This window comes from Fusarium solani (genome assembly GCF_023522795.1).
Source record: "Fusarium solani strain SB1 chromosome Unknown bctg00000008, whole genome shotgun sequence".
Classification (NCBI taxonomy): domain Eukaryota; kingdom Fungi; phylum Ascomycota; class Sordariomycetes; order Hypocreales; family Nectriaceae; genus Fusarium; species Fusarium solani.
This window is the reverse complement of record NW_027072148.1, coordinates 2,835,200-2,858,646: the sequence shown is the minus strand read 5'-3', so window position 1 is coordinate 2,858,646 and position 23,447 is coordinate 2,835,200. Positions and strand designations below refer to the sequence as shown.

The following is a 23,447-nucleotide window of genomic DNA, read 5'->3' as shown; positions in this document are numbered from 1 at the left end:
CTGTGGTCTGAAGAGAAAGAGGTGGTGAAACCGTGAGTAAGGCCAATCCATTTATACAGGTTCTTTTTGCACGCAAGCAGTGTTTCCGCGTATTCGGCAATTCGATCACCGAGCAACACTACCTTCCCCAGCTTCGCGGGGGAGGACGTGGGGTTGAACGACGATCATTACTCCGGAAGTCCCGAGGAGTGCTTAAGCTCACACGAGCTCAATAGTTCCATGCAGGGAAGTTCCTTTGAGGGTTGTACCCCGAGACTCCAGTTGATGTTTGCTAGACTGAAGGTGTTTACCCCTATTCTCACTTCTTACCTTTTAGAACTTAGTGGCAACCCCTTTCTCGGTGTATTGAGTCGCGAGATGTCATACGACTTGCCTAAATCATCTAGCAACCAACCCCTCGGATGAATTAGTTGGCCGGGCACTCCGTATTGAGACCCTCACCCTTTAGCCCTCTTTCAATATTTTATCACCGTTCATGTCAAAGGATGAAGACGGTAGTGCTTAGTATTTACTGACTACGCTGATCGGGAATTGCCATAATGAAGGGTTAATTCCCCAAGTGTGCTCTGCCACAACGAGGGCTCAACCATTCACGAAGCTAGCATCTATCTACATCAAGTATATTGTACAAACAAGTCTTTCTGAATGATGAAACGCATCTCTTCCTCCGATGCTATGCAAGCCATTTCCACGCCAGGAAGAAAAGCGCGCACAGGTACCTTGGCTGACCCCTCAAAGTCCAGCCTCAGCCGTACCTCGGCATTCCCAGACTTGTCCGTAGCCCACGACACATGCACCAGACCAATTTCCTTGCCATCCATCATTTTGACAGGAACTTTGGCATTCATATTACGGAACAGCCCTAACCTCGGCCGAAATTCGATGCCAGCCCAACCAGGCTCCGCTGGGCGGATTCCCACCACTTCTACCATGAATTCATATATCGAGACACTGCCCCAGGCGTGACAGTCTGAACGCTGCGATACACTATCCTCAACCCAAGTTGTGACGTTTTGCTGCAGCTGTTGACGCCAAGGGTCCCAAAACTGAACAAAGTTCTCATTGTAGAGAGTCCCGCCAGCTAGACTCAAGGCTCTCATGGTGTAAAAGGACATTGAGATAGACTCTTGCACAAAATGGCCAGCCTTAGTACGCTCCAGGCTTCCCCGTAGTAGTCTCTCGGCATTTTCCCCAGCGACTGCACCACAGAGGACGGCCCAGATCTGACAGTGCTGACTGTAGTCTGTAGAAGTTGCTGCTGATACCAAGGTATCGGGGAAGTACTGGCCATCAAAGCAGTGTATTTGTAGAGCTGAAATGATGTTTTCCGCACGGCTGCGATACTCGAATGCAATGGCTTCCCGTCCTAGGGCATTGACCAGTTGCGCTGCGTGCTTAAGAGTATACGCATACAGCTGATTTGCGTAGGTGGAGATGCTTGTCCTGTTGATAGCCGGAGGAATGCCATGAGGCTTCCACTCCGTGGCCCAGTCCACAAAGTTCCATATCCCTGGCCTAACTTCAGAAGTAACCAGCCCATGGTGATCGACACGGCGGTCGAAATACCGTAACACGGCATCGATGACCGACAGGAACTGGGACGCGAATGCCTTGTCGCCAAAGTACGCCCAGTGATCTGCGACGAGGTTCACCCAGTATAGAGAGAAATGAGGTATAAATTGCTCTCTGTGTGAGGGGGCACGACTTGCTGTGAGCCCGAGGCGCGCTTGGAAGGAGTTGTGAAGTTGGATGATGGCTTGCCTTGCGAGGCGGTCGTCTCCAGAGACAAGGTACGTAAAGAGTGACGAACTGCGAGTATCCATAGCGTATTGAAGTTGCTCATAAAATGGGCAGTCCTCGTAGCAGTCATGCATGCAGTTATAGAGCGTACGGATGCTGGTCTCCCAAAGCTGATGCCAGGTATCACTCTGCTCCGGCTCTGTACCAGCTACTGCAAAGCTAGCGTAAACATCGAGGGGATAGTTGACGGACTCAATGCTTAAACCGAGAAAGACCAAGTCAGAGGGTCCAACATCGAAGTCGAGATGAAGAAATCGAAACGTGCGGAAATGAAATGGCATGAAGACCTCAAGGGTATCTTCGTCGCCGTAGTACCCGAGAGATTCACTCGGCGCCACCCCTTGAAACTCGTAGATGTCCTTGGGGCCAAGCAGCGTCTTGTTGTAATCACAACGATCATCCTTTTGCCGGACCCATGGAGTCTCCTCTGACTCATCCTCGTAGCTCTCCGAGTACGTGACGGTTAAGGTGCCCCCACCAATCCCGGGACGTTCGAATCGAAGTCTTAGAAATGCCGTGACAAGATGAGGCATTTCGAAATCGAGAAAATGCTTGGTCTCGGCCGGGAGCAGGAGACCGTCGTCAACCTCCTGAGACAGAGAGTCCTTGAGCAAAGTAGCACTCCAAAGCTCAGGCTTTAGAGTACTGTGCACATTGTGTATCCCCAGCCCCGTCATGTCTTGAACTCGAAGCGGAGGAATCAGACGAGGCGATAGCTGCCATGGAGGCGAGTTCCCGGTGGAGTTCTTAAACTCAAGTAATTTCGAAGCAACCCACTCAAGAGGGCGTGTTTCCGACCGGGATGTGCGCTCATAAATATGTAAAAATCGGTCTTCCGGCTCGTCGACTCTCAGAACAGTGGAGTGGTCAATGGCGGCTTCCCACAAGGCGCTGCTTTCGAGCAGTTTAGCCCAGGGCTCGTCCGAGACAGAGACTCTGAGACCCGCCAGAGGCAGTCGAGGAAAGGAAGGGGCATAGCTTGTGCTGTGGAAGAATCGGAGAACATGAACTCCGATCCTGTTGTGGCCCTGACGGAGGAACGGTGCAATGTCGATCGAGTCGTAGAACCAAAGGTCGCGATCTCCCTTGACTGGGCCAAAGGCAACGTATTGACCGTTCAAGTACAGCTTGTAGCGTGTATCAGCAGTGATGTGAATCATCAGCTTCTTGGGAGGCTCGTCTTTGATCTCAAATTCCCGTCTGAAGTGAACAAACAAGCCGGCTGTGTCACCCTGTTCCTCCGAAAAGGCAGGGTGCCACATCCAGGTTGTATCAAACTCCAGGGACATGATTGTTGAGGCTTGTGGTGCAATATTGGTTTGAAAAAGACAAAATAGCTCGGTGATAGAATTGGGTAAGGAGAATTAGAGGGAAGAAGTTCAATGTCGAGGGGGAACTTCTGCTTTTCGCCTCTCGGTAACTCGGGCCAAAGCTTATACGAAGTTTCCCCTCGGTAGCAAGGTGATCGAGTTGACACATGTTTCTACATGTTTCTGGGACCATGCAGTGTAACTCGGGGCAAGATTATACGATCCATCAAACACCAATGCTTGCGATTGGGCTCGTGACTGGATGACGCTAGGCGGTAAACTAGTCGGTAAACTAGGGAGTAGGCGGAGAAGCTAAGCGGGAAACCCCTGTCGGATCTCACAGTCCAACAAGGGCACCCGGACACTCCCATCCGCGTATGGAAGAGTCATCTGATGCTCAGACATTAGATGATCGAGTTCGAGGCTCACTGTTCAACTTTGCCTAATTTCGAGAGCAGCCACACCACCATGCCTTCTCCACCTTCATCCCCGCGTTCGTTCGATCTCTCCACGGGGTATGGACCAGGCCCATGTTCCAAGCTCGGGGTAATTGACAACGCCAGACGATGCCTTGAAGTGGATTTAAATGTCCCGTCTCGTCCTGGCTCCCAGAACGATATCATCACTTCTGCAGCAACATCTCCAAAGAAAACATTCTTCAGTAACAACCCCGCGTGCCCATCATGACGACAAAAGAGCAAATTGAGAAGCTCGGGGACGAGAATGACACCAAGCATCTCGAAAGCGCCGTCTCTGACACCAAGGCTGGTCAGGTAGCCTTGAAGTCAGAGACCGACAGCTTGGGAGCATGGGCTACGGTCAAGAAATTCCGAAAGGTCTGGCAGCCCTTTTGTTTGGCATCCAGACATTCTTTACTGACCATAAATAGGCTGTTCTAGTTTGCAACCTCCTCTGTATTGCCGCCGCCGCCGATGGATACCAGATCAACCTCAATGGTATGCGCAAGCTTTATCAATCTTTCAAGAGCCTCACGGACTGACCTTTGCCCAAGGAAACATCATTGCCAACCAAGGTTTCATTGACCATGTTGGTTTTGTCACAGACAGCGGCGAAATTCACCTCAAGGCAAACTACACTGCCCTTTGGGGAGCTATGCAGTCCTTGGGACAGTTGGTGGGAATGGTCCTGATGAATCCAATATCTGATATCATTGGTCGCAAAATGACCATGTACGCTCTCTGGATCGTCCTTGCGGCGGTGGGTCCCTCAAAGATATGTCATTGACTTCAATGCTAACTGCGTCTAGTCTCTGATCCTCGAGACGGTAGTCCGTGACTGGAGAGACTGGGCCGGTGCTAAGATTCTCGCCGGAATCGGCATTGGTGCCATTCAAGCAACGCTGCCAATCTATATAACAGAATGGTCTCCAGTAAACATCAGAGGAGCTATGATTGTTACATATGGATTCTGGAATGTCATTGGCAAGTTTCTCGCCAACCTTGTACTCATGTTGGTCCAAGAGACAAACCCTGAGAACTACAAGGTCCCTATCCTTACTCAGTGGGGGTTCTTGGGCATCATGTTGCCGATTTTTCTCTGGCTACCTGAAACCCCTGGTATGTTGTTTGATGACTAGAAATCGTTGAATGAAGTACTAACCTTATCCCAGCCTACTACGCAGAAAGAGACATGGACGACGAAGGCAAGAAAACACTCGAGCGAATCAACGGAAACGTCGAGGCATACGATGTCGAACTCGAATATTCCATCATAAAGAACACGATCCTCGAGGAGAGGCAGCTGCAGAGGGAGCTCGGACAGGACAACATGACGTTCAAGGACCTTGTCCGGTCCTATGCTGAGTGCTTTCAACGCGCCAACATCCGCCGCACCGTTGGAGCCGCTCTTCCAGGCTGTGCTCAACAACTCGCAGGGCTATCATTTCTCAACACCTATGCCAGTCTCTTCTTTAAGCAAAGCGGATTTAACAATGCCTTTCTTATCACCACCATCATGTGTAAGTGACATTACCTCCCGCATTGATTTATCTAACACAGCAGCGCTTCAGGCTCTATCCAGCTTTTCACTGCCATCTGTCTCATTTTCATGACAGATAGGTTCGGCCGTCGGAACATGGTCTTCACTGCCGTCATTGTCTGCACAGGCACGCTTCTCGTTGTGGGCACCCTGGCATTTGTAGACAAGACGAAGCCAATCCAGAACTTGCTCATCTTTGTTGCTTGTGTCTGGGCTTTTGCCAATGCCACCAGTAAGTACCTCAGTACAAAAGAAGGCGTATTGTCCTACTGACAGGTGTCGTAGTTGGTAACCTCGGCTTTGCCTTTATTGGAGAGGTTGCGTCACAAAGACTCCGTGCCAGGACAGCTGGTATCGCTTCCGGTCTGTCTGTCGTGTTTGGTCTGACTTTCAACACATCCCTTCCCATCATTTGTGAGATTGCTTGCCTATCCATGTAGCTGTCCCCATGCTAACCCGAGACTAGTGGATGTTGATGGCGTCGACTGGGGATATAAGACCGCTTGGTTATTCTTTGGGACTGGGGTTGTTGTCTGCGTCCTGCTCTACTTCTTCCTCCCGGAATGTTCTCGCCGCAATGCTGCCGAGGTCGATGAGATGTATGCCAAAGGTGTTCCGGCGAGGAAGATGGGCAAATATGTCACCGAGATTCAGACCCTCCACCAAGTTAGTCACTAGGCATCGAACGATATGGCTATAGGAGAGATGTGGCACAAAGGTAGGTAGATACAACAATCTCGTGAGGGGGGTAGTCGTAGTTTTAGCCCTCCAGGCGATATTACTTTATCATTCAATACTTAAAATACCTTTATTTTATGCCTACTAGTAGCTCAGTTGAAGAACAAATACCAAGTGCATAGACAAAGACTGTAGGCATGATTACCAAGTCGGCCGTGGTTCTTACCGAGCCTAATCTGCCAAGACTTTATTGAAAGCCCTGAAAATAGATGCTGAGGTGAGCTGTCACCTATAAATAGGCCCTGTGCGTGATTAACACACCCCACTCGAGGCTCCTACGCACTGCCACAACAACGGACAGGGATTGTTTGCTGTTATATGACTGGCCCAGTTGTGCCCAAGCCCACCTCTAAGCCGAGATGGATTTCAATGTCATCAAGGCTGAGGGCTTGGCTGGCAGTCGAGGGAATTACCAACCTCGTAAACTGGGGATAGTCTCGGCGGAGCCTCAGTGAGACAGCATCGGAACAGCTGGAACTAATCTGGATAGTCTGGGGTAATGAAATGCATATATAAGTATTGAGATCAGCTCCCGGTGTTGCGTCTTTTCCACATCATCTCCCACCATCACCAACAACCGACATCACCAACATCACGAACTAGCGCGTTCACAGTGACCAACCTACTCTCACCGTCATTTAACACTTTAATTATAAAATCCAATTTCTTGACCAACCTCCCCACATCAACCTCAACATGCCTCTCATCAGCAACATCTTTACCTCATTGGCCTGCCTCATGGCAGTGACCAACGCTATGCCTGCAGGCCTTGCTGCTCGGCAACCTTCGAACGAGTGCGCTACTGGCACCTCTTTTTCCACTGCGGCGAGCACAAGGGCTGCTTCGCTAAAGATCCTTGCGTTGAGCCAACCCCCTCAAACCCCTCAACTCCCGACAAGCCGGAAAGCGAATGTCCCTCTGGGTCGGGACAGACAGTCATCACGCCATCGGCCATCTACAACGTCTTCCCCAAACATCCCGAAGTTGCCCAGAGTGCAGCTCCGGGTGTCCGTCTGGAATCTTATGATGGCGCCTCCCAAGTTGAGCAGGTGGTCGTCTTTAGCGGAATTCCCGCCGGGGCCAAGACTTGCAGCTTCGGCTGGAAGCAAGGAGAGAAGCTTGACCGAATCTTCATTGTTAGAGGCAGCGATGGCGTGTCCGATGTGAGGCAGCTGTCGGGCTTCCCAGAGGGCAAGGATGTTACCTACAACTCCATCAAGCCCTTTGATGACGCCAAGAAGAACGTCGGAGGCATCGACTTTGCCAACTGGGACGATCTTGACTCCGCCACCCATGACGCTGGCGGTGTTGACTGCGCCGAGACCCTCTACTTCAAGGTTTCCCTTAGGAACGGAGACAGCGGCACCAAGATTTACCTCGGCCAAGACGAAAACAACGGCTTTGACATTTCGTACTCGTGCTAGAGAAGAGGTGATGCGGAAAGGGTGTGCATTAGACATGGGCTTATTAGTTGGGATTAGCGACAATGGGTTTCTCTTCTTTTAATACACTTTTAGATCATGGGTTTTACTTTTAGACTAGGGCTTCAATACAGGGATGGCGGTTTAGAATTGGCATTTGGGCATAAGAGGAGTGAATGTATTTTGACTAGATCGCCCCTGAAGAAACCTTCCGAACCAAGAGCATCATTCGGAAGTTTGCGTCTCGTCATATTTCGAAAGCTTCCGAACCCTCCGAAATCACTCGGTCATCGGAACGAATTGTCTATATAAGTTTTGGCACATTGGCTTTCATTTTGTGAAATCGTTATTCTCACATTACCAGAACGTACACCCACAGGGCCTTGACTTCTCGGGCGATGGCAACCGCACCCAAGCCCACAGGCCTCATGGATTCAGAGCCCGACCCACTGAGGACCACCTCACTCTCCATTCCTTCCACCATGAAGGCATGGAGATTTCACACAGCTGTCGGAGGAGCCGAGAAGCACATGAAACTTGAAGATTTGACTCTTCCCACCTCGTTTCACTCACTCCCGCCGCAATCATCTCTCATCAAAGTTGAAATTGTCAGCCTCAACCCCGTCGATATCAAGTTTGCCGAAACCCCCTTGGTTGGCCAATACCTCCATCCGATGCCTGCTATTCCTGGCCTTGACGGCGTTGGCCATGTGGTCAAAACGACAGACAGTACTCTGCACGTGGGCCAGCTTGTCATGTTTCGCCTACTCGAGAAGCAGCGCGAAGGCGCTTTGGCTGAGTATGTGCTTGTCCCAAGTGAGGGCTGTGTGCCAGTTCCGAGCAGCGTATCACCAGTCCAAGCTGCGACCGTGGGCACTTGTGGCGTGACGGCGTGTCAGGCCATTGCCCCCTTTGTGTCGAAGTACAATTCCATCAAGCCTGAGGGAAAGGAGCCCTTCAAAGTTTTCATCAATGGCGGCTCAGGAGGCACGGGAACATTTCAGATCCAAATTGCCAAGGCACTCGGCTGTTACGTCGTCACATCCTGTTCAACTCTCAACATCGACCTTTGCAAATCTCTCGGGGCGGATGAAGTCATTGACTATCGCCTAAGCCCTGTCGAGGATGCACTTCAAGAAATGGTACAAAACGGAAAGATCTCACCGGTAGACCTCGTTGTCGACAACGTTGACTTGCCTTGGCGCCTCTACAAAGCAGCAACCCACTACCTAAAGCCTGAGGGAACATATGTCCAAATAGGCGGTGATGTTAGTTGGCAGGGAATAAGAGAGCTGTTTTGCATCAAACTACTACCAACATCCCTGGGCGGTGGATCGAGGCAGTGGGGGTTCTTGGCCATGAAGACCAGCCGCGAGGATGCTGAGCGTGTGCTTGGCTGGATGCAAGAAGGAAAGATTCGAATACCTGTGGAGGAAGAGTTTGGCTTTCACGAGGTACCGGATGCATATAGAAGACTCAAGGCTGGAAGGACCAGAGGAAAGATCATTGTACACTTTTCGAATAGCGAATGACGCTCGGTGGGTGTTAGGTTGTCTGACTATTTGCCACATGGAACAATCCGTGAGCTTCTTGTTAAAACTAGTGGGCATTGCAGTATAAGTGTGTAAACTCTGTATATATAACGCTCTTATAGTCTCTAGGTCGCTATGCTTCATGATAGTCTATCGCTCTATTTCTCAATCAGTCCAAACCGTCCGTTGCTTCCACCACTGTTTTACTTTGAGGCCACCTCCATGGACTTAATGGCCCAAGCCCGTCGGGCATCGACGTACTCCTGAGAAAAGGGATAGTCGTTGTAACCAATCTCAGAGCCCTTGATGTAGAAAGACTGTCGATGATACTTGTTCAAGGGGATGCCGTTCTTGATTCGCCAGACCAGGTCAGGGGTTGCCAAGAAGGGTCGGCCAAAGGCTACGATGACGTCCCACTGCTTGTAGTGTCCATCCACAGCGTCGACAGCCGAAGTCGGAGAGTAGTTGCCTGCAACAACGACAGGCGAAAGGTTGTCCCAGATGTTGAGGATAAAGTCGAGGGTCCGATTCTCAAAAGATTCCTCCGCGCTGGCAACCAGTAGCTTCGCAGGGTCTCCACGAGCTTCGACCAGAGACAAATAGGCCAGGGGGCCAATCTTCTTTAGCTCCTTGACGATGTAAGTGTACTGAGCCTCGATGTCGGAAGATTCCGCTCCCTGGAACGAAGCATAAGGCGAAAGTCGAACGGCCACACGCTCAGGACCAATTTCTGCTGCAACAGACTTAACGACCTCGAGAAGTAGTCGAGCACGGTTCTCGATAGAGCCTCCCCACTTGTCGGTACGCTGATTCACCGAGTCTGAGATGAACTGGTCCAACAGATAACCGTGGGCACCGTGAATCTCGACACCATCGCCGCCAGCAGCGATGACCCGCTTTGCAGTTGCAACAAAGTCCTGAATAAGAACCTGGATCTCCTCCTCTGTAATCGCCTCAGGAACTTCAGCGTCAGGGCTCATTGGCACTGCGCTTGAAGATCGATACTTGAAGCCTCGCTCCTTTTGATAGTCTGGGTTAGCAGCTCGGCCCTGGGCCCAGATCTGCTGGAACCAAACACCCTTGTTGGCATGGACACCAGCAATAACCTTCTTCCAAGCAGCGACCTGCTCATCGGTGACGAAAGATGGACCTTGTCGCTCGCCAGTGTCCTGCATAGAGACTCCTGTAGCCTCTGAGATGATCAGGGTGCCTGGGGTCGAAGCTCGCTCAGAGTAATATCGCTCCACAAAGGGCTTAGCGACATGGCTGTGGTCGTTACGGTAGCGAGTAAGAGGGGCCAACGCAATGCGATGTTCAAGCTGGGTGTGGCCAAGTCTGAGAGGCTGGAAGAGTCTGCTGTCGGCAGAGGGTGCTGCTGTTGAGCCCATGATGGAGATGGGGAGATGTGAGGTAGAAGACAAGAAAGATGAAGTTGTTGTTCGTCTTGGCGCTCAATGCGTTCAGACTTGTGTATCAAGTCACAAGAAAATGTATGCAATTGATCGTGTTGTATGTCACTGAAGAAGTTGGGTTGTTGCCCATTTATAACAAGTAGCTCAACATAGACCGCCTGTTATCTATCGACTAAGGTGTGCATGGGCCACCGCAAAAACGTTCGAGAAACGCTTAGAAATAGACAAGATGGAGACATTATTAACCCAGCCTGAACACTCAGCAACTCAAGCCTTGATCTTCTGTGGGGCCTGAGGCGTCAACTCCGAAACTCCGACTTGGCGATCCCTGACAGTCTCCACAAGAACTCAAGAATCAGCCAACTGGAGAGACTCCTTGTCGTCATTACTCGAGTGGCCAATAGGAATAACTCCTCAGATTGAGCTGATTCAGCCCGTCACTGACGTCATCAACCCGAGAAGATTCGGGATCAAGCACGGCATTTATCGACAATCATTTCTACTTGGGCGAATAACCTCCAGCCTGATCCCACTTTGCGAAAACTTTGTTCTGCTCTCGGATTCATTGCACGCTGGATAAAGAGGCCTCTCCCACGTTAAGAGAAACGCCTGGCCAAAGTACATCCATGCCCGCCCAGAAATCTACCCCAAGGGCCATGTCGAAAAGATCCACGTCTGTTGTAGTATTGTGATTGATATCACTGCCTCCAGCCATGGCATTCGAAGAGGGGATAACACCCACTAAGATATTGTTGTTGGTTGTCGAGTTACTCATAGTGGCATCGGAGTTGTGGGCAACAGCCAGGCCATCCATGACAGAGTCGAGATTAGAGGACAAGGTACGCACGATGACGGCTGCTTTTGCCGCAGCCTCAAAGCCAGTCCCGAATGTCTCCAAAGAAGATACTGCAAGCTTGATCGCTCCCCGAGCAGCTGGAGTCAGTGCGTGTTGCGGATAGGCAACAACGAACCCGACGAGTGTCATGGCTCCATTCCACTGCCACTGGAAGACCTGATGGCAACCATGAAGGAGTGGCGTACCAGACAGAATTTGATGGGTGATGTTACAAAGCTCTATGGCATGAGACGCGCTTCTCCCAGCCATCTCATAGCCCCGACAGCCAGGTGCTTGATGAGTAGTAAATGAGATGAAAGGGCGGTTGAGGTTGGCGTATATGTGGCAGTACTCCAATTCTAGAAGTAACCGCTGCCGTTGGAGCCAATTGGGTGCATATTGCTCAATGTCCAAGAGGGACCCGTCCATCGAGAAAGCCTTTCCCTGCTCCTTGCGACCAGTCTTGAGTGAGCTAGGAACCTGCTTAATCCAGTCTTCCAGTTGCTTTGTGAGTGGGTAAATGGCATTTGCCAGATCTTCTAAACGGTTCGGATATTCGTAAACCGTCTTCCCATTCGCTAGACCCAGATCATGGCTATATGTAGCGTTGTGAATAGTTCGGGCGATTCTATAAAGCTTGACTCGATTTAAATTGAAGCTTAGCCAAGTCGTATCGTTTGCAATAGGAGCAAAGGTTGAGCCGGAGAGTATAGCAGCGTCGAGACTATCGCTTGGTAGTTCCGGCATGACGTGGGAGTCCTGAACGAGAAACGGACGGCCCAATTTCAGGCCCACCAGGGTATCCAGTTCAAACACTGACCACCATAGCCGTCTTCTCATCTGACGTTCAGGCTCCGCCATGCTTGGTGGAGGGTCAATATGGAGGCCAAGCGTGTAAGCTGTGCGCACAGCCAAACCACTGATGCTGTCGGCCATGTTGTGGAATGAGCCGCTGCATACATATGCGGCGCAGAGTAATTGGCATTGGAGGGTCGATATTGACGGACTTTGCACCTGGCAAGCTAGAAGAGCTTGAGCACGTCGATAGTACCATCGGCCAGCCATTGTAGCATCGTAATCTTGGGCAAGGTTCCCTTGCTCACCACGGGGCAGTTTTGAAGTACCATACTGCATACACATGGCAATGACTATATCCACGAGTGCGGAAGGTCTCCTCGAGTTCCCGGGCGGTACGTTGGTGTAGAGTGATTGGTAGTGACTCTTGAAGGATGCCTCGTCCAATACGGAGTAGAGTGAGGTGTGATAGCTTTGCCAGAAGAGGCTGATGAAGTAGCCTTCTTGGATGGAAGTGAGATATACAGCAGAGTTATTGATCTCCGCAAGAGGCGCTAGGAGGCGCGAGGAATCATCGGGTGGGTTAGGCTGACCAAGTAATTCGAGGTTACTCGCAAGGTGAACCAGCATGTTATCGGCTTGAGCATTCAAGAATGTGCCAAGGCGATGGGTAAAGTAGTAGAGAGAAGAGGGCCCAAACCATGCCCCATGAGGTGAACGCGCCGGTCGAATATGAATGCCATCCCAGTATTTGGTCTTCGCCGATGGCTGGAGCTCAGTGCTTTGCGGTGGTGTCGTAAATGGCGGCGGTGCTTCTTCTCGCTGAGTTTCCAAGCTTGAGACTCTTGCACCACGTTCTCGCCGTAGTTCATTTTCCAACTCTTTTACTTTTGCTTTCAGCCTTTCAATCTCATTGATTGCCTGGGGAAGTGATGACGGCTTGCTGGACCCTGTGTTGCTGCACGGTTTACCACGCGTTCGACAGTTGAGACAGGGTACGCTGTCGTCGCATTTGATACGATGAATACGGCATGCATCACAAGCTCTGCTAACTTGTTTTCGTTTCCGCCTTAGTCCGAAGCTTTCAGGAGTCTGTGGTGTTGAAATAGCTGAGTGGCTATGGCTGACGGTAGTTGCTGGTGTTGCCATTGCCATCTCGGATAAGCTGGAAGCGTTTCAGGATAATTGAGGTAATGCAATAATGAGTAATTTGTGCTAATGAAACGAACTTTGAGACGCTGTTGCAGGCTAGGTAGGTATCAATAGGATGGAGAACAAGAACGTCAGTGGTGAGCTGACGGAAAACCTGGGTCGGAATTGGTAATCGAATTAGCTTCATGGATGACGCAACACGTGACCCTGGAGACCTTTGGGGCCAATGGCGGTGCACACATAGCAATAAAGTTTAAATGGATGCATAAAAGTCTCAAGTTTGGGTATCTGTCCTATAACCGTTGCTTAAGATAATGGTCCAGTGGGCAATAAAGGCTATGGTGTGTGGTGAGCGAATTGGAGAACTCATAAGTTATGCTATTGATATTTGTGAATAGAGATTAGAGTCTTTTTCTTGTGGAAGTTATCCACGGGTTATTTTACACATCCAAAGACCACGAGTCAACAAACTAGATCACAAAGTTCAGGTCTAGTATTGCTACGAGTTATTCTCGAGACCCAGTATTAACTTAAGCCAACTAGATTCGATTTCAAACCGTAGGAAGTATTCATTGAGCGTTATTCATTTGGGATTTTATGAGTCTCCCGGGTAGGTTCTGCTCTGTAATCTCCCCGCCCCGTATTCTCACAACCAACCTCCTCCTGTGACCCATCACGTGCATTAGGTGTCTCAGGTTGATCAACTGACCCAGTTTAACAGCTACTAGCCGGAAGATTAGCTCCTCGGATTACCAGAGTTAGAAGTTGTACCCTCGGATGCACAAACTACGTGGGGGCTGAGTTCGGGTTCCGGGCCGCAACTCCTGCTGCTAAATTAGCCGTCGGTCGTCTTTACCCCGCGGGCAGAGAAGGCAACGAGATCTCAATCTTTTTGGTTCGACACTAACATTCAACAGCAAAAAGGGTTCTCAGATCATGTCGCCAGGGAACAAGAAGTCAAACCCGGATCCAAATGCATTTCCTACGAGACAGCTTCTAGTTCTTGGTAGGCTCCAGATTTTCCATTAACGCCGTCTCTCTTCCCGCGCTGTCCGCTAACTGCATGTCTCACAGCAATATGCCGTTTCTCAGAGCCCATCGCCTTCAACTCGATCCTGGCGTACACGTTCGTCATGGTAAAAGATCTAGGTGTATCTGACAAGGATGCCTCTTTCTACGCTGGACTTCTAGTATCCGCTTATGCCGTCGCCGAGGCGTTGACGTCGATGGGCTGGGGACTCTTGTCGGACCACATTGGCCGCAAGCCCGTCGTGCTGCTTGGCCTTGTAGGCGTCGGCATTTCGAGTCTCATTTTTGGCCTAGCTAAGCAGTATTGGGTTGCGCTATTGGCACGATTCATTGGCGGGGCGCTGAATGGCAACGTCTCGGTTATGCAGACCATGGTAGCCGAGATGGTTAAGCTGCCAGAGCATGAACGTGGGTGCCCTCACCGACACCAGAGACTTGGTTGATGCTAACTATTCCTCAGCCAAAGCATATGCCGTGCAGCCGTTCGTATGGACTTTGGGAGGCATCATCGGCTCTGCCATGGGAGGATTCCTGGCTCAGCCTGCGATATTCTACCCATCACTCTTCCCTGCAGACGGGTTGTTCGGCCGTTACCCGTATCTGCTACCCAACCTCGTTTCTGTTGCGGTCGTTGCTATCGCCGTGATCCAAGGCCTCTTTTTCCTGGAAGAGACCAATGTCAAGCCTAGAAAGGAGATCAACGGCAGTGATGAGCACGGCCAAAACGAGCAATCTACCGCTGTAGCTGACGACGATGTCGAGCCAAATGAGGAAACCACTCTCCTTCGTCGACCTTTGAGACGTACTAGCGTTCCTCGCAGAGCTGTCTCAACTTCAGTCAGTCGCTCTCGGCCACAATTCGCAGAGTCAAGTCTCCCACTCCCCGTCGAGCATGACTTTATCGACTTGCGTCGTTCCTCCTTTGGTACTGTTCACTCAATCAGGCTACCCGATGAACTGCGTCCTCCCTCGACGGAGCCGCCGGCCTATGAGGGAAAGACGTTCAACTTTACCGTCATGATGCTCATTCTCGCCTTGTTGATATTCTCGTATCACCAGATGGCCGCCGGTAGCCTGCTCGCCACATATCTCCTGGATGAGCCGGATGTGCCCTCAGGCAGGTTTGACTGGCGCGGTGGACTCGGCTACACGGTGCACGATGTTGGAACCTATCTTGCTGTTAATGGTGCTTTGGGCTTGCTTATTCAGGCTGTCATTTTCCCCGTGTTTGTTGAACGGGTCGGCGTCTGGCACTCATTCCTGTGGATGATCGTGTTGTACCCCCTGACATACACCCTGATGCCCTTCCTGTCAGCCCTCCATGAGCCGTTGGTCTCGGGAGGTATCTATCTCTCATTATTCATGCAGAGTTTCTGCGGTATGATAGCGATGCCTGTTTGTCTCATTCTGCTCAAGGACGCCACTCCTTCCCCTCAGGTGTTGGGCAGAGTCAATGGCCTCGCCATGTCTGGTGCATGCCTGGCGCGAACGATAGCTCCGCCCCTCGCTGGAGTTATATATAGTGTCGCGGGCTCGGTCATTGCTTGGGCCAGCTGTATAGGAGTGGCCCTGTTGGGTGTGCTACAGCTCCTATGGGTTCCTAGAAGCCGTATCCGCAGGGACGAACTTATCGTGGACAATGGCCTAACGAAACATCTTACCAACGACTCTCGTTCCGGTGCGGCTGGTAGTGAGAGGGCTGATAGGCCTTGAAGGGACTACGGCAGTGGAGCATTGGTAGGAAGAACAGGCTTTGGCTTCCGAGAAACATTAGAATCATCGTATGTGGTTACATATCGCTGGGAAGCGCTGAAGTAAACAAATTGGTATTGCGCGTGAAAGACGAGAGGAGCACACCGGGAGGAGTTCCAGTAGTGAAATGAGGGAACCTAATCATCTGGAAGCGATCATGATGCATCTAGGAGTTTTTCTTGTTGTATTGCATTCTCAATGGATGTTGCTCAGATAGCTAGATAGCAGCAAGACAGGTTAATCTTTGGACATTTTCACGAGTATCGTATGCTGGTATAGGAGATACTATCGATCTGAACGAAGAGCTGACGACTCTAGTTCCGCCGGCGAGCAACCGGGGCGAAACCCGACCATGGGGCCGAAGAGACACACTTGAGGCCGACAGTAGGTAAAGATTTCTCAAAAGTAAGAGTGATAGACGAGTAAAACAAAGCTTGCAGATATTCCAATCTACATATACTGACTAGTGAATGTAAAAAACAAAACGCGGCCCGAGGCGCAACCAATCGCTAGATTCGAACCTGAAGTGGCAGCCGCCAACGGTCGGAACTCAGGGGGTAGGTATAGCAGGTTACGACTCTCCCATCCATCCCAGGAAGTAATCCAAGATCCATCCAATTTTATGCCATAGCCTGTGGGCGTATGCTCGGGAGAGAAAGCGACCAAGGAGGCTCTGGTGTAGTGACCCCCCAATGTCTTTATGACCTTACCGGTTGCGTTGTCCCAGACCCTGATAGTCCCATCACCTGATACAGACACAATAAGCTTATCGTCGTTCGAGAATGAAACTGATGTGACCCTGTGCGTATGCCCCTTTAGACTCTGCAACAATGTGCCTGCTGTCCTATCCCAAATCCTGACAGTTTTATCATCCGACCTAGACACTACAAGCCTACCGTCATTCGAAAAGTCTATCGAACGTATTGTAAGACAATGGCCCTCAATGGTCTTCCTGATGTCACTAGTCATAGCATCCCATATCTTAATAGTGTAATCATTTGACCCAGAAGCCACCAGCTTGCTGTCTCTTGAGAAGGCCACTGACTCAGCCGCCATTCTGTGGCCGGTCAGTACGAGAAGCCTTTCGCCTGTTCCCGCATCCCATACAATAACAGCTGTATCATATGACCCGGATGCCACGAGCGTATTGTCGGCCGAGAATGCCACCGACGTAATACGCTTTGTGTGGCCCTTGCAGGTGTGCTTCACCTGTCCTGTAGCGGTATCCCAAATCTTCACAGTCTTATCAAAGGACCCAGAGGCCATGAGCTTTCTGTTGGGTGAAAACGCCATCGATGTAACCTGCTTACCGTGCCCTCCAACTATCCGCTGCTCTTTGTTTATAGTGGCATCCCAGATCCTGATAGTTCTGTCGTCTGAGCCAGATACCACGAGCCTGCCATCCATTGAGAAGGCCACCGACCGGACCTTGTCGGTATGGCCCTCAAATGTCTGTTTGACCTTGCCTGTCGTAGCATCCCAGATCTTGACTGTCTTATCATCTGATCCGGATGCCAAGAGCTTGGTACCAGCTGAGAACATTACTGACCGAACCATGCCAGTATGGGCTGTAAGTGTTCTGAGAGCCTTTCCTGAAGAAGCATCCCAGACCTTGATGGTGTTGTCTTCGCACCCAGAGGCTATAAGACCGCCATCAGTCGAGAAGGCTACTGATCCAACCCCGCTCACATGGCCTTTGAGTGTCTGTGTCAGTGTGCCTGTGGAAACGTCCCAGATTTTAATAGTCTTATCGCGTGATCCGGAAGCCGCGAGTTGGCCGTTAGGGAAAAGGCTGCCGACCTAACCCCATTGTCATGATCCCCAATCAGTTGGCCAAGCTGGCCTGTTGTGGCATCCCGGACTCGAATGGAATGGCCAGCACCATCATGAACCCAGGGAGTACATCATCGGTCAAATGGGGGAATCCAAGCAATGCATCCAATTAGGGGCAAAAATACTCGGGAGGTGTCTTTTCTTCCTAGAATGTGGAGCTCATTGTGAAGTGGCATTTCTCATATTTGGTTGGGCCTCTGTCTGGCCTCACAAGCCGTCAGACACTCTTGGCGGTGTTGAGGGCAGCACCTCTTCATCATCATTACAACCAACCAAATACACTCCTTTCAGCGGCAATGCATGCAAGAGCCTGATTACGCAACCATTCGTTTTCAGCTGCTGACGTATCCCTAACGTGCAATCCCTACAAAGATGTTGCTGTCTCAGACGTCCGAAACCCTTGATTCAAGCAGAATGGGAAAAGGCATGTTCTATAACAAAGAAAATGAGAAAGTACCCAGTAAAGAGACATAAATCACCACCCGATACCTCCAACACACGCCTTAGTCACCATATTTGTTCCCAATGTGCACTGTAGATGAACCCTTTGCAACCACAGAACCTGCCTCGTTTCGAGTGCCATCGTCTATCCCTATCGCGGTGCTCAACGCGCTCGTACTCCAGTCATTTCCCAGCCGCACCTTGGCATTCTCCTCGCCCTGGATTTCCCTGACATAATTCGTCACGGCAATGTTGTTGGCCTTCTCCTTAACTGCAGCAGCCAAAAGCGAGTCAGTTCCATTGGCGGTTTCCTGGAGCACCGTCAGGCTCTCCTCATCGCTAATGTCCTCGATCTCAATTTGAACGAGACGGCGCTGGGCCTGTTCGGCGGGATAAATCTTCTCCAGGTCGTCAACAAAGCCCGTGGCCTCTCCAATCAATTTTTCGAAATATTTCGCGTCGTAGAGCGCCCATGTTGCTTTCTTCATCAGACTGACATCCCTCTGCTTAGGTGAGCTAATTTTGGCCCATCGCGCGTGGAGGCCTCGGAACACAGGTTGGAGATTCTCATCGCTGAGGCATTCGAGCTCTTCCTTGGGTGCCTTGCGCTCGTAGCGCTTGGATGATCTTTGGATAGTGTCGAAAAGATTGGCAATCTCTTCAAGTACCTCCTGGATCTCCTCCGACTCGGTATCGGTAAACTGGGGATTCTCGTGGATATTGACGGCCTCTCCCCATCGGTTCAATCGGCGTTTCGCAATGTCGAGCTTGAGGCGGCACCGTCCAAAATCCTGCACGAAATGGCGGCCAAGTTGAATGTACTCGAAGCATTCTACACATTGCTGGAATAGGCCTGCGAGACCGATAGCGCCGGTCACAATACCAAATGCTTCCGCCATGCTCGGCTTCTTTGCCCTTTGAGAGGTATGTCGAGTTTGTAGGATGCTGGTGATCAGAGGAGAAGGAGGTCCTCTCTTGAATGATCTTGGCGGCTGAGAGCCTGCTTTTTGCCGACAGCCTGATCCTCCTTCTGCACTGCCGATTTGCCAAGCCTGGTTCGCCCAGCTTTGGTGTCTCCGCAAGGCATAGCCTCCTTGAGGCGTCTGCAGAGGGGTGGAACGGACTTGAAAGCTGAAAACCGAGTCTGCCTTACTGGTTTAGAAGGCCGGCCTTTCCCAGGCAGCATCAAGGTGTTAGATTTGGCGGTATCTGTGGGACTAAAGTATCATTAAAATCCCCCACAAGTTAAATAAATACATTATAGAAAAACAGTGCTTTATTTTCACTTAACCCATAGCACTTGACGATGATAACGACTCGCTGAACAGGCCTCTGGGGCTTGCTGTGATAGACCCCTGTAGCCCTAAGACTGTAGCCTGCATCCAGTTCCGACAGGTCCCTCAGACTGCAGCCCGCAGCCAGCTGTTGCTTGCGATGAATTGAAGCTGGTGCAGTCAAAGGCCTCGAACGACAAGGCAACAGCCCAGCTTCGGTGTGCCCTGAAAGGCAGATTTCGACGGTGCCAGATTTCGTCGTTTTGCCATGGACAATGCCAAACGGAGGCTTGAGACCCTGCTTCGGGAGCCGGCCAAAGACACCCCTGTTTCCGAGGCCACCCATGGCACTGATCACCCACAAGACGCAGGTGGAGACTCAGGCCAAGTGCAGAAAGGAAGTGTTCAACTTATTTATGAACAAAAGAACTGGAAACTCGTCATCATCACGGGTTTCATAACTCATAGCGACCTGGCTAAGAATTTAGATCGTTCTCAAAAGACGTCTGTCGAACTTGGAGCCGGCACTGGCCCTCCCAGCGCCAGCCCCTTTGAGGCCCAGTGTGAAGGCGAGCAGTCGCGGAGCCACGAGTTTGGCGTTAAGTGAGTATATGTGGGCGAGTACCTCATTGCTTGCAGCTATTTCCCTCTACACGCGGTGGGAAGGCCCAAAAAGAGCAACAACAGCGTAGACATTGATATTCACTCCTTTGCCCGGTATCCTCATTGGCATTTCTAAGTTTTTCTATCTTCATTTAATAACTTTGGGGACCGTTGTCGACCGCACCTTCCAATCTTGTTGGGCTGATTTCCATGATTCACTTCACGTTTCTTGATCTGTCTTTCTCTGTTAGTGCTGTCAGGAACATGAATCTTCTTGACGATGTCCTTGCTCTAAGACATAGAGCAGACGGTTATATATCATTTCTTTTTGGTCTTGTAGCCTTCTACTGCCGTTTTCATGGTGCCTCAAGTATTGCTCCCCCTGCTTGTCTCTCTCTCTTCGATCAACTTGCAACAGAGATGATCCAGCAATCCATACACATTTTCATTCCTCTTCCACTGGCTTCTTAACAGCTCAACGTGCTCCAACTCGACGTTTCTGAATGTTGCATTATCAACAAGAAACTCAAGTGCTACAGGTCCCATGTCAGAAGTAGCAAGCTCACACGTTTTGCTCAACGCCGACCATTCGCCATCCAGGGAATCAATACGTGCGCCCCTTTCCAGCAACAAGCACAGGCATTCCTTGTACGGATCTAGACCTATAGTGATGGGGTCCCATTTCTGTAAGGCGTTGGGATCACGCTTACCAAACAGCTCAAAGAAGACCCGGAGGAGACTCTCGCATCGGGTTTCGTAGTTTTCGAAAAAGGCAGACTTGATCTCAGCTCCCGCGTCGAGTAATATTCTGACGCATTCCACATCTCTCAACTCCATCAACACCCAGAAGAGAGGTTTCGAGAATGGGGCTGCTCCATGTCCCAAGCGCCGGTTGGGATCGACGCCGTTTGCAAGTATAAGAGACACCAGTCTTCGTCGGTCTTCTCTAAACTCTCTGGCTTTGGGCTCTTGGTCTGCTTCGTCTATGGCATCTGAGACTTTGGGATTGCAGCAGATTTCGCTGAATAAACCTATCCCGCGGTCACCCCAGTCGCTGATAGTTGGATCAGCGCCGCGCTCAAGCAACTCAATGGCAGCTTTGAGATGTCTCGCTTCGACCAAGTCTGCGAGCGCTGTGCTCCCAGTTACCCCCATGACATCAAGTGGGATCCCGCGATCGGCAAGCTTGCTCGCAATCTCACGAGCCGTTGTGAAGTCAGTACAGTTGACGATATAGGAAAGAGCAGTGTAGCCTTCTGGGTCTTGATGATAGGGATCGAAATTATCATGTTGAAGCAGGGCGTCCAAGATCGAATGGGACGCACACTGTATGGCACAGCGAAGTCCTGGAACGCCCTTCAATGAGAAGTACGCGCCGTGTTCGAGAAGAAGAGAAACCATGCCTTCATCGGCATGGCATATGGCGAAATGTAGAGGATACCATTTGGGATCGTGTCTGACTCCTCTGCAGTCGCACAACGCATATGAAGGCACGTCCAGACGTGCCCCATTGTTGAGAAGAAATAGTGTGAGGTCCTTGAAGTTGTTCTGAACGGCAATGTGCAATGGTCCCCCACATGGTTCCGCGCCTGGCTGTCTCTCATATAGAGTCCGAATATGCTCAACTGTGTAGGCGTCTATGGCCTTCATGGACGCGCCGTGGGCAAAGGCCAGCTTGATGGTGCTTAAAGAGTCATGCTTCGCAGCCCATATGACACAGGACTTGGAGGGATCTTCTTTGAAAGCATTATGCTGATAGAGAAGCGGGTTGAAGATCTCATGGAAGTGGTGGTTGAGCTGAGCAAGAGCTGCAAGTTGTCGATGGTCGCAAAACGGTTCGAGACTCTGGAGGAGCTCTACCGGCAAGGAGTCAAGGCTCATTTTAGGCTGGGGTAATAACTAGGTCTTGGAATGATCAAGGAAAGGATAACGGAGAAGTTGAAAGTGGTTTAAAAAGGGATATGTCCTTGTGATGATGGCGGTTGTTGTCAAGTAGGTGCGTAAGCTGACGAGGGATACGGAGAAAGAAAATAGCTGCCTAGCTCTGATGATACGGAGAAAAGAGGGCCAGTGGGGCAACCCATGCTCAAATACAGAGCGGATATTTTATATGTCCGTCTGGTCCGTGTATTCGACGTGGTTCATATGGTTACATTCTGGCTCTCATCATTGAAGGTTATCTCGGACCCAAATGGTTGGCAGAAGGCATAGCACAAAATAGGGAGACATTGGCCCCTTAATGGATTTTCACCGCGATGTTGAATCGCACGCTATAGACACTCAAGTACACAACCATACACGACCCTAGGTTAGACTCTCACATCATGTGTTCCTTCTCCCGGTTATCCTCCCACACCATCCTTCGTGAAGTTGACGGCCAGACAGCTAGGCCAAGAGTAGAAATCCCTTAACGGCACCACTTCTGCCAGAGACAACCCATCCTAATGGCATAACAGTGCGGGCAACCTCCGTTACCCCGACAGTGACGAATGGTTCCGCAGAACTGATAACACCGAGAAGCACGTTTCTCAAACAGGTTCGGAGCCTCAGATCTACCAACATACTCGTCTCGCTTGCAATGGTCACGAGCCTCTACCCCCGAGTGCTCCGGTTCTCCCAGGACCTGGTTGGCCTGCTCCTTCTCCTGGTGGAAATACTTGTCGGCATTCGGGCTTGGCTTGAAGTGGACAGATCTGGTGAGATGGTTGGAAGGATGCTCGTAGACGTCGATCTTGACTTGGTGATTCTCTAGGTACATGTCGAGAAACTGGGTGTGGGACAGGCCACCCATGAACTCGTCGTAGTGCTCGAGATCATCAGCGTGGATTGCGTCCCGGGGTGAAAGAGCCATGATGCCCATAGCGAAGAGTATGGCTATCTTCAAGAAGATGGAAAAGGGCGACATGGGGATGGTTGTGAGCTCTTGATGGAATGTGAATGGAGTCGAGTGTGGTTGACCTTCTTTGTTGAACGTTCAGACTCAACCTTTATAAGTTGTGGGATTGCATCCTCAGACCTGTGAATGCCGGATAATACGGCATCTGGTATGGACCCTGAACTCTTCACATGCAATACGGAGTGGCTTTCTTGACGTATGATTGCCAATGCAGCTTTGAGACAAAACGCAGGTCTGGATTGTTGTGGGGGCTTTGAGACATTGATTATCTATGGGTGCTTTAGATTGAATTATACGGTGGCCGGCAAACCGGCAGTCAATGTGGATGTGGGCTGATTGTAGTCGACCAGAAGTCATGGATCTTTGGTTGTTGGTTCTGCTGCATATACTCGACAAAAGTGCGCAAACAGAGTGCCGAGTTCCGTGACAGGGCTCTAGAACTCAAATTGAGCATGTTTCCAGTTTCAACAATACCCTTTACGTAAACCAATAACTTTACGTCGTTCAGCTTCGTCGTAGAGCTGGCTTCTTATACGATGCCCGCATATGTCTCACAGCAGAACCCCAGTGGCCAGACGGAGCATTGCTTGACAAAAGAAAGACACCTGACTATTAAGGTAGGTCAA

At 50.6% G+C, this 23,447-nt stretch overlaps 8 protein-coding genes across 8 annotated transcripts; 2 read left to right on the top strand and 6 right to left on the bottom strand.

The window, feature by feature from the left end:
• Window positions 1-614: 614 nt before the first annotated feature.
• On the bottom strand, window positions 615-3,089 carry MRS44_012969 (uncharacterized protein; the record flags this gene model as incomplete). The annotated part of the gene is made up of 1 exon (XM_046282621.2): window positions 615-3,089. One exon carries the CDS (start codon window positions 3,087-3,089, stop codon window positions 615-617), a length of 2,475 nt encoding a protein of 824 aa, XP_046126446.1.
• Window positions 3,090-3,793: 704 nt separating this feature from the next.
• Window positions 3,794-8,799, top strand: MRS44_012968 (uncharacterized protein; the record flags this gene model as incomplete). Its single annotated transcript, XM_046273075.2, has 10 exons — window positions 3,794-3,946; window positions 4,000-4,066; window positions 4,123-4,328; window positions 4,378-4,687; window positions 4,741-5,088; window positions 5,140-5,340; window positions 5,394-5,522; window positions 5,575-5,774; window positions 6,557-7,257; window positions 7,632-8,799. The coding sequence occupies 10 exons, from the start codon at window positions 3,794-3,796 to the stop codon at window positions 8,797-8,799; spliced, it is 3,483 nt and encodes a 1,160-aa protein (XP_046126447.2).
• Window positions 8,800-9,002: 203 nt separating this feature from the next.
• Window positions 9,003-10,187, bottom strand: MRS44_012967 (uncharacterized protein; the record flags this gene model as incomplete). The annotated part of the gene is made up of 1 exon (XM_046277638.2): window positions 9,003-10,187. The coding sequence occupies one exon, from the start codon at window positions 10,185-10,187 to the stop codon at window positions 9,003-9,005; it is 1,185 nt and encodes a 394-aa protein (XP_046125896.2).
• A 586-nt stretch (window positions 10,188-10,773) lies between these two features.
• MRS44_012966 (uncharacterized protein) lies at window positions 10,774-12,996 on the bottom strand (the record flags this gene model as incomplete). Its single annotated transcript, XM_046277514.2, has 1 exon — window positions 10,774-12,996. One exon carries the CDS (start codon window positions 12,994-12,996, stop codon window positions 10,774-10,776), a length of 2,223 nt encoding a protein of 740 aa, XP_046126451.2.
• A 933-nt stretch (window positions 12,997-13,929) lies between these two features.
• Window positions 13,930-15,735, top strand: MRS44_012965 (uncharacterized protein; the record flags this gene model as incomplete). The annotated part of the gene is made up of 3 exons (XM_046272319.2): window positions 13,930-13,999; window positions 14,068-14,430; window positions 14,483-15,735. The coding sequence occupies 3 exons, from the start codon at window positions 13,930-13,932 to the stop codon at window positions 15,733-15,735; spliced, it is 1,686 nt and encodes a 561-aa protein (XP_046126452.2).
• Window positions 15,736-16,224: 489 nt separating this feature from the next.
• MRS44_012964 (uncharacterized protein) lies at window positions 16,225-19,668 on the bottom strand (the record flags this gene model as incomplete). The annotated part of the gene is made up of 3 exons (XM_065618980.1): window positions 16,225-17,492; window positions 18,119-19,192; window positions 19,335-19,668. 3 exons carry the CDS (start codon window positions 19,666-19,668, stop codon window positions 16,225-16,227), a joined length of 2,676 nt encoding a protein of 891 aa, XP_065475052.1.
• Window positions 19,669-20,291: 623 nt separating this feature from the next.
• On the bottom strand, window positions 20,292-21,806 carry MRS44_012963 (uncharacterized protein; the record flags this gene model as incomplete). The annotated part of the gene is made up of 1 exon (XM_046282622.2): window positions 20,292-21,806. The coding sequence occupies one exon, from the start codon at window positions 21,804-21,806 to the stop codon at window positions 20,292-20,294; it is 1,515 nt and encodes a 504-aa protein (XP_046126455.2).
• A 504-nt stretch (window positions 21,807-22,310) lies between these two features.
• MRS44_012962 (uncharacterized protein) lies at window positions 22,311-22,785 on the bottom strand (the record flags this gene model as incomplete). Its single annotated transcript, XM_065618979.1, has 2 exons — window positions 22,311-22,428; window positions 22,490-22,785. The coding sequence occupies 2 exons, from the start codon at window positions 22,783-22,785 to the stop codon at window positions 22,311-22,313; spliced, it is 414 nt and encodes a 137-aa protein (XP_065475051.1).
• Window positions 22,786-23,447: the final 662 nt, after the last annotated feature.